Here is a 13,146-nt window from a genome sequence, read left to right as displayed (position 1 = left end):
ATTTTTTTGTTTGTTTGTTTTAAATTGCTCTCATTTGTCCTTAATGTAAACGCGGTAAGTCTTCATGATCCATCATTATGTAATTTCGCTGAACCAATAAGCCAACATTTTAAGCGCAGTTACAAACTTCTGCCGGAGCAGAGTGGCTGTGCAGAGAAAAGAAAACTTCAGCCTCTGCTTATAGGAACCTCATGGGAAGGAGGGAGAGGGGGGGTGAAGAATATGAAGCACAATGCATCTCTGTGCACACAGCCATATTTACACACACACGCACACACCCCGGTGCCTCCTTCCTTGCCTCAGTGCCTCAACTCATAATGTCTAGCATTTCACTTGCAGTGATTAAAGCAAAGTTATATCGAACTCGGTAGCATTTTAGTGAAGCAGTGTAAATAACTAGTATTACATTATAGCAGTTCGAAAGCACCCCTAAGTGCAAGTAGATAAATAGGTACCACTTTATAGTGGGAAGGTAAACGGCGTTTCCGTGTGCTGTGCTGGTGCTGGCTCGCCAGAGCAGCTTCATCACGCTGGCCACGTGACCCGGAAGTATCTTTGGACAGCGCTGGCTCCCGGCCTCTTAAGTGAGATGAGCGCACAACCCTAGAGTCGGACACGACTGGCCCGTACGGGCAGGGGTACCTTTACCTTTACCTTTACATTATGTTCCTAATTAAACTTGTACACTTCTTTAAGATTAGACTTTAAGATCAGCTATGGGTGGGTGCAATTCATATTTGAAGCTGTGGCAGCAAATAATGAGAAGACAACTGTGCCTAGAAAATGGAAAAAGGCATAATCTTAGGCCTTGCCTGCTGTACATCCACCCCTATACAGCGGTACCTCTGGTTACGTACTTAATTCGTTCTGGAGGTCCGTTCTTAACCTGAAACTGTTCTTAACCTGAAGCGCCACTTTAGCTAATGGGGGCCTCCCGCTGCTGCTGCGCTGCCGGAGCACGATTTCTGTTCTCATCCTGAAGCAAAATTCTTAACCTGAAGCACTATTTCTGGGTTAGCGGAGTCTGTAGCCAGAAGCGTATGTAACCCGAGGTACCACTGTACCATTTTAACAGTGATGTTAAAATGGCACATTGACTCTTAGCAACTGTTGTTCAAGGGCGATGGAAACTGTAACTCTTTGAGGTGTCTCTTAACACCCCTTAACAAGCTACAGTTGTCGGGATTCTTTAAGGGGAAACCGTGACTATTAAAACAGTACAAGAGCGCTTCGAACATATGGTGTGCATGTGACTTTATATGCAGAAGGCTGCTCGCTTGGTTTTCTCGCTTCAGCTGGCCTAACATTCACTGACAATGTGCCTGTTTGCGCTGTCCTGTGTCACACAGTTTATATAGCCTTGTTGTTCAGCAGTGTCTGTGTACTGACTGTTTGCCAGAGCATCTGTATGTCACATGTTTATAGAGCAGCATTCATTGGTGTTCAGGACTGGATATTCTAGGGGATTTGAACTGGTTAACAATGAGTGTTATAAATTACCGTAATCTTCATATTTAGCTATCATGCAAGCGCAAAACTTAATATAAGTCAGACTAAACATTCAGGGGGGAAAACCTATCTGACCATAAGAGCTGTTTGGCAGTGGAACAGACTCCCACAAGAAGTGATGGACTCTCCTTTCTTGGAGGTTTTTTAGCAGAGGTTGGATGGCCACCTGTCATGGATGCTTTAGCTGGGATTCCTGCATTGTAGGGGGTTGGACTAGATGACCCTTCCAGCTCTGTAATTCTATGTTTTTTTCTGCTTCAGCAATATTTCATTATGTTCCTATCATCTGCTACTTCTGGTTGGTTGGGGGAGTGTGCGCTCGTGTGTAGATTGATATTATCCCGCCCTGCTTTTATTGTCCAGTGTATTTTATTTTGCAATTAAATTATAATGGCAATCTAGAATATATACAGCTCCACCTTTTTAAACCTCGTTGAGAATCTCCTTGCCCTTTGCCTCCCATTCCACCTCCAAGGAATCTTCTGTGGTGTCCCTGAGCGCATATTGACTTTTCTTTTGAGGTCTGTGTCAGAAACTGACTTGGTTCTTCATGGCTGTGATTATGCTGCATTCCTCTTTCCAAGCTACTAAAACAGTCAGAGGCTTGTTTTCCTTTTCACCTACAGTATATGTGTGTGTGTTTTAAAAAGAACGGGAATTCGCATGCAACTTTAGCTGTGTTTAACACTGCCAAGGGTGTGTTAACATGAGGGGAGAGAAAAGGGTGATGTAAAACACAATGCTAGTGGAGCCATAACGGTTCATTTTGGATTCCACTGAAATCCCTAAATGATAGATATTGGTTTGCATTTATATATAGACCTATCATTGCTTTTATTTACCAGACAGGATCTTACAAAGTTGTATTGCTTTGTAGGATCTAAAATGCAGTGAAGGTGGTATTTGCTCATTACTCAGAGCAGGCCCATTGAAAATAAAAGGTAAAGGTAAAGGTACCCCTGCCCGTACGGGCCAGTCTTGCCAGACTCTGGGGTTGTGCGCCCATCTCACTCAAGAGGCCGGGGGCCAGCGCTGTCCGCAGACACTTCCAGGTCACGTGGCCAGCGTGACATCGCTGCTCTGGCGAGCCAGAGCCGCACACGGAAACGCCGTTTACCTTCCCGCCAGTAAGCGGTCCCTATTTATCTACTTGCACCCGGGAGTGCTTTCGAACTGCTAGGTTGGCTGGCGCTGGGACCGAGCAACGGGAGCGCACCCCGCCGCGGGGATTCGAACCGCCGACCTTTCGATCGGCAAGCCCTAGGCGCTGAGGCTTTTACCCACAGCACCACCCGCGTCCCCCATTGAAAATAATGGTCCTAATTTAATCATGTTCATTCATTTCACTGTGTCTGCTCTAAGTAAAGCTGAGTTGAATACCATTCTTTGATTTTGAAATAGAGATGGTATGGTAGATTCTTGGTTGCTGTTTCTTACTCTTTGTTTTCTCCCTTGCAGATATTCCTGAAATCCCTGAAAGCATTTCCTTCTGCAAATCATTACAGGTAGCAGACTTCAGTGGGAACCCACTCACTAGGTAATCTTCATAAAATGGAATGAATGGTAAAATTGCAAAAAGTGTTCAGGTCTTAGAAGTGTTGTGTGTAAAGGTAATCTTCTATTTGGCTTGAACTTGGCAGTTTTCTGTTGTGCCCTTCCTCTGCAGGAGCCCATGGTGGCATAAAAAGATTACAAAATACAATAATAAAACTTGAGGGCAGAATCCAACACATTGCTAAATGGAAGCATTCACGTGGGGAACAAGATTCACTTGCAATACGGGACTTGTACCCCTCTCTTCCTCTCACACCTTCCTCAACCTGTTCTGGGGTTCCATTAACTTCCTGATTGAAATTAGAGGGGTAAAGGTGGTTGAATTCCCGTTGTGCAAGTGGATCTCATTCTGCATACAAAACTGCTTTGTTGAATCCCCAGTGGTTAAAAAAGTAATTGAAAAATATGAAATGAAAAGTGGATGGACTACTTTTTGAAACACATAAACCCAATGACTGCTACTTTAAAAACAGAATTGATGAATGGTGGGAAGGCCATTAACCTTCTGGCAAAAGCCAGTGAAAAATTCGACATTTCTGTGCTGCTTAATGCAATCTCCTTTTTGTGGCAGTGAACTGTTGGTGTGTGTATTGGCAACTGTGTTTCTATTGTCTGTGCCAAAGACCTGCATCCCCCAGAATAATATGGAACACTGAATCAGATGAGCTTACACAGAAAAGAATTGGGGGGAGGGAATGTGAGAAGCCGCTCAAGAACTATTAATGATTTGTGAGACTGCTCAGGCATGTGGGCACACACCACCTCTAAACCAGGCCATTATTTTTTTAAGACTGCAGCAGCTGGTGGAAATTAATGGCTGAGCGTGATGCATAAATGCTGAAGGAAAGTGGACAGATTTCTTCAGGAACCTCTGTGCTACTTTTTGCATGGCGTTGTGTGCTTCATCACAGGATGCAAAATACGGGCACCTCATGGCAATTATGAATGGCTGCTGTTTTTCTCAGCAGAATGCAAGCAATTATATATGTCTGGGGGGAGGGATGTCTGCTTTGTGCTTTTTACCAAGGAAAAACGGCAGTTTAAATGTGCAGCATGTGCTGCTCAGAACGATGCAAGGGATTAATATTTCTTACCTGTTCCAGAATACAAAATCTCAAGTCAGAATGGGGCAAGCTGACCATATTCTGCCTTGTGTGGTCCCTTATGCTGCCTCATTGCTTTTTCCAGCCCCTGAACATTTGCACATTACAATTGAGGCAAGCAGTGCAGCCTTAGTTAAGCTGCAATACTTCCTATTCTGTTTATCGATCCCATCAACAACTAACTGCTTCCTGTTTAACACACAACATACATTTAGACAAGAACAGAGGCTGTTTATCGCCTCCTAAGGGGCTAATTATTTACATGGAGAAAGTGATGTTAATCTTTCTTTCACTGCAATTAAGCCTTGACTGAACTAGAGGATCATGAGAGATGATATCTAATCTGCTGCAGATTCTGGTATTGAAATGAGCTCCTGTGAATGACAGCCATCTTCCTCGCATGCAGGGCTAAGGAAAGAAGACACAGCAGCTGATTGATGTTTGCCTTTTGTCAGTCTAGTTGGATTCAGTGTTGTGGCACTGTTCCACTTTAATGAACTATTGATTTGTTTTTTTAAAAAAACAGCATGTGCTGTGTGCCTTGTTGCAGGCCAAGCTGCCTGGTTGTAAGAGAGAGAAGGCTTTATTTTTTCCCTCTTTGTCCTTGAGAAAACAGTCGTATGATGAAAGCAATGCAAAGGAGGTGGTGGGAAGAAAGGCCCTTCCAACAACAACACATTGGAGAAGAAAATATATGTTCACACACACACACACACACACACACACACACAATCACACACAATTAACAAAACTGAACCACTTAGCACAATTTAGATGATTTACTTTTTCCATTTGTGTTTGAACAAACTGGCATTTTGGTTTTAAGGATTGCACTGGAAGAATAGCAGAGCAAATTTCAACTCCTAGCTGCTGCAATGTAAACCATGCAGTGCTTCTCCATGGCAAGATGCTGAGGAGAGAGAGAGAGAGATGGAAATGTCCTTTTCTGCTGTCCTTGGCTGATCTGTACTTTCCTTTTTTTCTAGGTTGCCTGAAAGCTTTCCTGAGCTGCAGAATCTAACATGTCTTTCTGTAAATGATATCTCTCTACAAGCATTACCTGATAACATTGGAAAGTAAGTTCATTTTAAAATAAAATAAAAATTTGATGCCTGAAATTTGTCAATGGTGGATTTTATATGTAAGCCTAAATACCTGTGAACATGGTATAGAAAAACTGGTTGTTTTTTCCTCGGGATATTTTGCAAGTATCTTTTAGGTCATCTAGAGCTGGGGTAGCATGGCTATCAGGTAAGCTGGCAAGTCTCCAGTTCAAATTTGCATCCCACCATCCATTCATTAATGACTTTTAACCCTTATTTTAATGCAGAATTCTCCTTCTCTTGTATGAAGTAAGTCCCCCCCCCCCTCTCTCAACATATGTGTACAGATACAACACCTCAGGCTGGAAGAATGCCTTGTATAAAAACTCACCTAAAATTCATAACATTCAATATCTCATGGAGATAGTGTCCCAGTTCAGACAAATTGAATGCTCATGATGATTTAGAATAATGAACTTTCCACTCTTCTTCCCGCATGTGTGTGAGGAGCAAGTTTTAAGGCTTCCTGTCACAATTTTTAATGAACCATAGTTTTCTGTTACATCCAAACATGGGAAACTGTTATAACTGCATTTGGTTCAGGCTAATCAAACTGTGGTTTCAGATTCTGGTTGATTAACTGCCTAGAACAAACCAGTTTCCAATATTTGAATGTAATGGAAAACTTTCTAAATCTGTTATCGGAAGCTTTACCGACACAACCCACTGGCAGAGCAGAGTTGAAGACCACCTTGTTCCAATAGGCTTTTGGGAATTGACTGCTTTAAATGAAAGGGCAACTGCTGTGCTGTTTTTATCGCAATTATGTTTTAAACAGCTTTTATGTATGTATATAGTTTTTATCCTATCAAATTTTAATTGTCTTTTGATGCTTGTTTCTTCTATATTTCTTTCTTTTTTTAAATCTGTAAGCCAACTTGAGTCCCATCAGGCAGAAAGACAGGGTGTAAATAAATATATAAGAACTCTATATAATAGTTCATAACTAAGCAATGCTTAGTTGATCACTTTTATGTGGACACTATTATCCTAAAGTCTTTGAACAGTCTCGAAAATATGAAGTTCCATATCTTAAAAGAAGCATATGTTTTTTTAAAAAAAATCCCCTAGATTTATATAAAACTGCCCAATAACTTGTTTTTCTGGGTGGCCAACCATATAAAATGCCACAAGACAATTAAAAACCTTTCATAAAATAAAAGCATGTAGCAGAGGGTTTCCCAAACTTGGGTCTCTAGCTGTTTTTGGACTACAGTTCCCATCATCCCTGACTAGCTAGAGACGGTGGGAGTTGTAGTCCAAAACCAGGTGGAGATGCAAGTTTGGGAAATCCTGATCTAGCACAATTCAGGATTCCACTATCTTTTGGATCCCATTTCCTGGGCCTTTTGATCTTCATCTGACATCCTCCTCCACTTGCCCCTCTTAGGGAAGTTTGGAGGGTGGGGACAAGGGGAGAGGACCTTATCAGTTGTGGCTTCTCACTTGTTGAATGTTCCTCCTCAGTTAGATCTGCCTGGGACCATCATTAACATTCATTTGGTTACCTGGTGAAAAGCCTCTTTCTGCTCCCAGCCATTTTATGATAATTTACGATAAAAGTTCTGTTGTTTATTGCTAGATGTTGCCTGCTGCTGAAGTTTTATTTCACTGGGTTTATATAATAAAAGCAGAGCAAAGAGCCCCCTTAACCTACACATATGCACAAAAAGTATCTATAAATACACTTGGGTAATATTTTAAATCAATAACACCTTCAAGAAAAAGATTACTGCCTTTGTGAACTCAGGGAGTCAAAGCACTTTTTAACTTCCCATTGCAATTGTTGATTTTAGTACTTATTGAACCAAAAACAGAATTCACTTCTATAAAATTAGAGGTTCTCCATAGGTAGAACAGAGGGAACATGAAGCTTAAAAAAAACTTTTGTTCTTTTTGCTTTCATCTTTTGATAATTGTTTTCTTTTACATAATGGGCATGTAGTTATGCCCACGTACAAACTGAGGGGGCCTGATTCAACTCGCTGTAAAAATAGCGCAGTCCCCTGACCTTCAGGAAGTACTTAAGATCTACTTGGTAACTTTGGTATCACCTTTTGTTGTACAATGAATATGAGTCAGTATTTTGTTCTGTGTGTGCTTGTCTCCGTGTGTGCGTGCACGCACGCTTATGGGCTGGCATTCAAAAACATGAACCAATTATGTATAATGTGTGTTAAATACAAATGACACCTGCAAATAAGCATACAGAATTGAATACAGAAAAAGGGGAAACGTGGCAAGAAATGTGATTAAAAAGAGTAATTCTGTGGGTTATGTACACAAAATATATCCCATAGATTATATTCAGTTATTATAGCTCATGCTCTAGCTGCAGTTCCCTGTCTATTTGCAGAGGAAACCGGATATGGTTTAAAATTAAGTGGGTAGGACCCTTGGCCTCCCTCTGTTATGTATGCTGGAACTGCTTGTATGATCATGTTTCAATACATTATATGTGATAGATTATTAGTAGAGTACTGGTTAAGTTGTGTGACAGCTTGTTCCAGATATCTGGAAATGTGCCTGTACTACAGAAGAGCAGTACAACTGAGGATACAAATTATTCTTTTTAAATCTGCTGCAACTCACAGCAAGTATTTATCAGGAATCAGTGCTCTGACAGCTAGGCTTTCAGGTGCAGTTGGGCATGGTGGAAGCTTCCACTGTTTGGGGGATGCAGAGATCTTGCTCCAAAACAGCTCTAGGTCTCTGGGAGCCTTCTACCTTTTTCACTTCTAGCTATTGTATCTGTTCTCTTAGGCTCTTCCTCTATTCATTTTGCACTTCACAAATTTCTCAGGTGCATGGCAGGCTGATTGTTATCGCATTTCCTAGGAATTTGGGAATTCTCAGGATGTTGATTCTTCCTGGGGAAGGTTGCATACTATCTATCCCCTGGAATGCCACGTGGAATTTCACTTCTGGGGTTCCTGTGAAGCCTGGAACTTTACAGGTCTATGGTTCTTATCACTGGTAGCTTTTTTTGAAAGTGCTATAGAAGCAAGAGTTTTAATGTCCTATTTGTTTATTATCATAATTAGCAGTTCATCTCTGTTCCCACCCTGCTTTCTTCCCTGTAGTAATTCTGGAACAGAGTCGTCATTCATTCAGACCAGTCATTTACAGGGCTGCAATACATAAATAGGGAAAATAAAGACAGCAGTAGAAATAGCAAAGGCAGCAAGTATATGGGGATAGAAAAACATACAATTGTAGAGGCGTAGTATATTATAATATACTTCCTTCATACACCACACAGTACATTTTGCTTGACTTATAAGTATGTATTTCATGCATAGCTACAGGACAGCTGTGCTGAGCCACAGTAACTAAAGATACTACTTGCTTCTTCAGTTTCTTGTATCGGACAAACTGAATTCTCACCTACCAAAATGGTATAGGAAAAATGAATTATAGATGTCTAGTAGGAAATAGCTAGGTCTGTGCACTTCTATACATACCCAGGGTAGGTGGACCTTAGCTTCTAGTTATGGTTTAGCTGCATTAATAGATAGCTACATTACTTTCGAAATATTTGAATGAAGCCAGCATATTTTAAGCGCTGCTCTGATTTGAAACTGCACCAGCAACTTGGTTCTTCTGAAAAGGGCATGTTTTGGAATGTAGCCCCCACAGGCTTCTAATTGATCCCATACTTAAAAGTAGAAAAGACATCTGGAATGCCGAGGGAGAAGAACAACAATTGTAATTACTTCAGAAATTGCATACTCCCTGTGTTGGCTTGGCAATATTTCTTGCATGGAATTTATACTTGAACAGAGCTTTGAAACACTGGACGTTGGATGGGAAAACATTGGGGTTTTCCCTCCCAAAATGTGTACATACTGTAGCAGTATACTTTGCATTTCCTTCCCCAAAAGAGGCAATAGTGAATGATACACCTATATGTTACTGCAGAACACCCCGCTGTTCTAAGTTCACAATCCCATGGCTTGAACTGGAATCTGGGCCCAGGGAGTTGTGCCAGCATAGCAACCCGAGATTAACACCACTGTGCTTTCAACAGAGGTAATGCACAGTTTGAAGGACCCTGTGAGAGAGACAGGGAAGGGGAGATATCCCAGGGTGAGAGACTGGGAGAAGAGAGGGATGCTCCAGGTGGGAGCTGGGAAGACAAATCTTTTTCTGTATGAGACAAAAGTTAAGGTACATTGTGAGAGAGGATTTTGTATTCTTCAATCTCTTCCATCTTTTTTCTCTTCTCTTCTCTTCTCTTCTCTTCTCTTCTCTTCTCTTCTCTTCTCTTCTCTTCTCTTCTCTTCTCTCCTTTTATTATTCTTTGTGTAGATTAGCTGGTCTTTTATTGTATAGTGAAAAAATGCAATAAAACTTCATTTAAAAAACAAACAAACCAGAGGTGATGTCAGGATAGTGTCTACTCAGCTGTCACATGACACAAAAATGACCAGAGGGAGGGCAGAGCTGGAATGTGACTAGAGAAGTCTCAGATGCCATTCTGAGGTTTCCTTGGCCACCACTGAGACAGCTATGATAATGTAACCCTATGTGTGTCCGAGTGGTTTCCATGGAATTCAGTCTACAAGGAACGTAACAGGGCATGGCTGGCCTAGACATATTCCTAACCACTGTCACTTTTAAGTACAGTGACAATACATTTCAAAGGGTGGGTATATTGTGAAATTGCAACCAAAATTTATGTGTGAATTTGACTTTATTCAGTAGCGACAGGGAGGTCTCTTTCCCACTACACTATGCAATTAATTCTCTTTACGTGTTATTAGCATAACAGTGTTGCAGACCAAACTTCTAACTTTGCATCTCACAGGCTTATGGCTGCAGTGTTGGTGACCCTTCCCCTCCCCACTTTTGCCCATGTATTTATCTGCTAAGTGAAGTAGTATTTCATGCATCTGACCAGCTTTGGCTGTAGCCCATGAAAACCTACGCTTACAATAACATTGTTGTTCTTTACAGTGCCACAGAGCCCTTTGTTGTGTCTTTCTGCAAAAGAGACTAGCATGGCTGTCCCTCTGGAATTTAAGGCAGAGGCAGCTATGATGCAGAAAATATGGGCATGCATTTCTGTTTTTTGTTTTTGTTCAGGGAGGTTGGAGGATTAAGGCAGATTACAGCATTGGGATAATGTCCGATACCTTGTGTTCCATTTGGTCCTAAATAAAACCCTAGCCAGGGTGGGGGAATTGTTTGTTACTATGGTGATGACAGGCTTTTACTATGATGGGAAGTGAGTGGAAAGCTTAGCTTAGTCGTGTAATGCCACTTACAATGATGAACACTCCATAAATGGGAAGTTATGGATAGCTGGAGATGCGCTGAACCAATAAATGCAGTTCGTATACCAAAGGCACGTTTTCTTTAATTGAAAAAAAGGGGGGAAGCTTTACACACTGACGCCTAACCATTGCGTGACACATCCAGGCAATTCATCATTTTCTTCTTGTCTCTACTCCACCACTCATTCAAAAACAAACATTTTCAACTTTGAATTTAAGTGTGTGTGTTTTCATTCATTGTCTGGGTACTCATTTTATAACCACCAGTTTTGTTTAAAATAGGTTCTCATTTGCCTTAACACATTCTCATTGCAAGAGTTTGTCCTTATCTATGTGTTCCAGATTTTATTAATCTACACAGATTCACTAATAGCATTAGTTTTCTTTTAGTGTTGAGTTATTGGTGTCTAAGCAATGTGAAACATGAAATGGATCAGTCTTTTGCAAGTTGTAATAGCACTGTAAGGGGGTGAAAGTCCAATTTTCCTTAATGTTTTTTATTGATCTCCGTCCCAACAGTTTGAGTGATGTGTATCCACCAGTGCCTTTTCTTGTTATTGTGATATGTGGAAGGTCTCCCTACACATCCATATAAGTAAATGATCTTGTATTTGCCATTTACTCTTCATGGCTTTTGAAGTGGGCATGAATCCATGAAAAAGATTATGCCATAATCTTTAAGATGTGCCATAAGACGCTTTATTTTTGCTGCAAGAGACTAATACCGCTACCCCTTTGGAAATTATTTTTAATGTTCTTTTTAAACAAAGACAAAGGATTAATGAGGTTTGTTTTATCTTTTTTAGCCTTTATAACCTGGCATCACTGGAATTAAGAGAGAATCTGTTGACATATTTACCTGAGTAAGTTGTTCGTTTTAAGTTTGTTTTGCGTTCATGGCATGAATTGCAGCATTTCTGCCTCCCTTTCTTTCTCCAACCCCATTCTTTAAATGAGTCATTCGGTACAAAGAGATGGCGCTGGAATGCAACATTTTCATTAGCATCTTTTAATTTAATTTGTGTGAATGTTATTCAAGAATTAAGAGGGGAATGTCCTAGCCCTAATGCTAATAGGCTGCTTTTAAAGCCATGTGTACAAAATACACTATTCTTGTTTTCCTAGGTCAGTTGCCCAGCTGCAGAGACTAGAAGAGCTAGACCTAGGGAACAATGAACTTTATAATTTGGTAAGCTTCCCACACTTTCCTCTGGTTTATAGTGTTGGTGCGTTAGTATGCAAATTCCCAAACTGGCAACAGTGACATCTGAAAAGAGCAAGGCTTCCAGAGTGTGATTTTGTACTGATTGCAATTAACGCTGTTCGTTCCAGTAGCATTTGGAACTGTCTTTGCTTATTGGGACCCGAAAGCATCTGTGTTCGAAGGGCTGCCTTATGGGCTGTGGACGTGGATAGGGAGCCTCTTGCAGGGAGACTATAGAAGGTTATTGAGGAATGTAACTCCATCTTGGGTACACAAGTGCAGCACCTGTTGCTCATGCTTTATCAAGAGAAGAGGATCTAATCATGTGGTCCATGGATGAGAAGCTTTTATGAATAACAAGGGTTTGAGGAGGAGCTTCCAAGCAGCCATCCCATTCAAACGAAATGGAGTGAAAACAGCCTCTTGGAGGAAGGCTGTGGTTTGCTTCCACTTCCTGAAGCAGAATAACCAGCGATCTGCTGTTGAGACTGATTGCCCTCCAGTTGGCACCTTCTCAACATCTAAGAAGGAAAGCCACCACATCTCTTATAGTCTGTCAAAATAGGACAATGTTAAAACATAGACAGTTGGTCTTAAGATGTACTTTGGAGAGAGCTTGAAAAACCCACTACTCTGCTTTCCCACTTTGAGTGCCATGGGCTATTCACACCATTGTCTAGTCTAGGATGATCATCTTTTTATTTTTACAAAAGTTAATACTAATGAAATGCGAACTCACTGAAATTACTATATGCCCACATGTTCTCATACATACGCTTTTCTTGGGTGAAATGGAGAGCACTTAAAATTAGCATTACCTTTCTTCTGTTTGACTTCTTTTTCGTGCAGGTAATGTATAAATGCACACATGACATGTATACAGCCATAGAAGAGTGAAAGGTTGTCACAACTTGGTGATGCTTCCTTGTATAGATTATTGTTTATGTAGACTCGCCCATCGTGTTCCCTGTATAGATTATTTTTGTAGGCTTGTCCTTATAGTCATCGCCTCTAAATTCTTCTTCGCCTCAGCTTTCCAAAACTATATTTCCCTTCCCCCTTTTTTGAAAATTTGCAAATTCTTTTTAAGACTTGCTTTTATGCCACTCAGTTTGTAGTGTTTTTCTTTTTAACAGTCCTCACTAGTGACAGAAATGGCAAGCACATCAAGAGAAAATCCCCACATGCCCTCCTTAACTGCTTTAATGTTTAATTCATGTTTTAAAATACAGATACACACACACACACACACACACTAAAATAAGCTCAAACTGTACAGTATGAAATAACAAATTATATATATATACATATATCTTCCCCAAACTAGGCAAGATTAACATTCCAGCTGCTTCTCTTTTTTAGTTCTTTTCCCCTATCCACTGATGTGGCACTGA

General features: G+C 40.8%; 1 protein-coding gene across 1 annotated transcript in view; it reads left to right on the top strand.

Moving 5' to 3' along the window:
- Positions 1-13,146, top strand: part of LRRC1 (leucine rich repeat containing 1) — a 61,982-nt gene that overhangs the window by 24,204 nt on the left and 24,632 nt on the right. Inside the window, exons 3-6 of the mRNA XM_028722609.2 lie at positions 2,968-3,046; positions 5,153-5,242; positions 11,355-11,411; positions 11,674-11,737. Coding sequence (XP_028578442.1) covers positions 2,968-3,046; positions 5,153-5,242; positions 11,355-11,411; positions 11,674-11,737 — 290 coding nt within the window. The remainder of the gene's footprint in view (positions 1-2,967; positions 3,047-5,152; positions 5,243-11,354; positions 11,412-11,673; positions 11,738-13,146) is intronic.

Source organism: Podarcis muralis, chromosome 3 (genome assembly GCF_964188315.1).
Source record: "Podarcis muralis chromosome 3, rPodMur119.hap1.1, whole genome shotgun sequence".
NCBI classification, from domain to species: Eukaryota; Metazoa; Chordata; class Lepidosauria; order Squamata; family Lacertidae; genus Podarcis; species Podarcis muralis.
The sequence above is the reverse complement of the archived record's forward strand: the minus strand, read 5'-3'. Positions and strand labels throughout refer to the sequence as shown.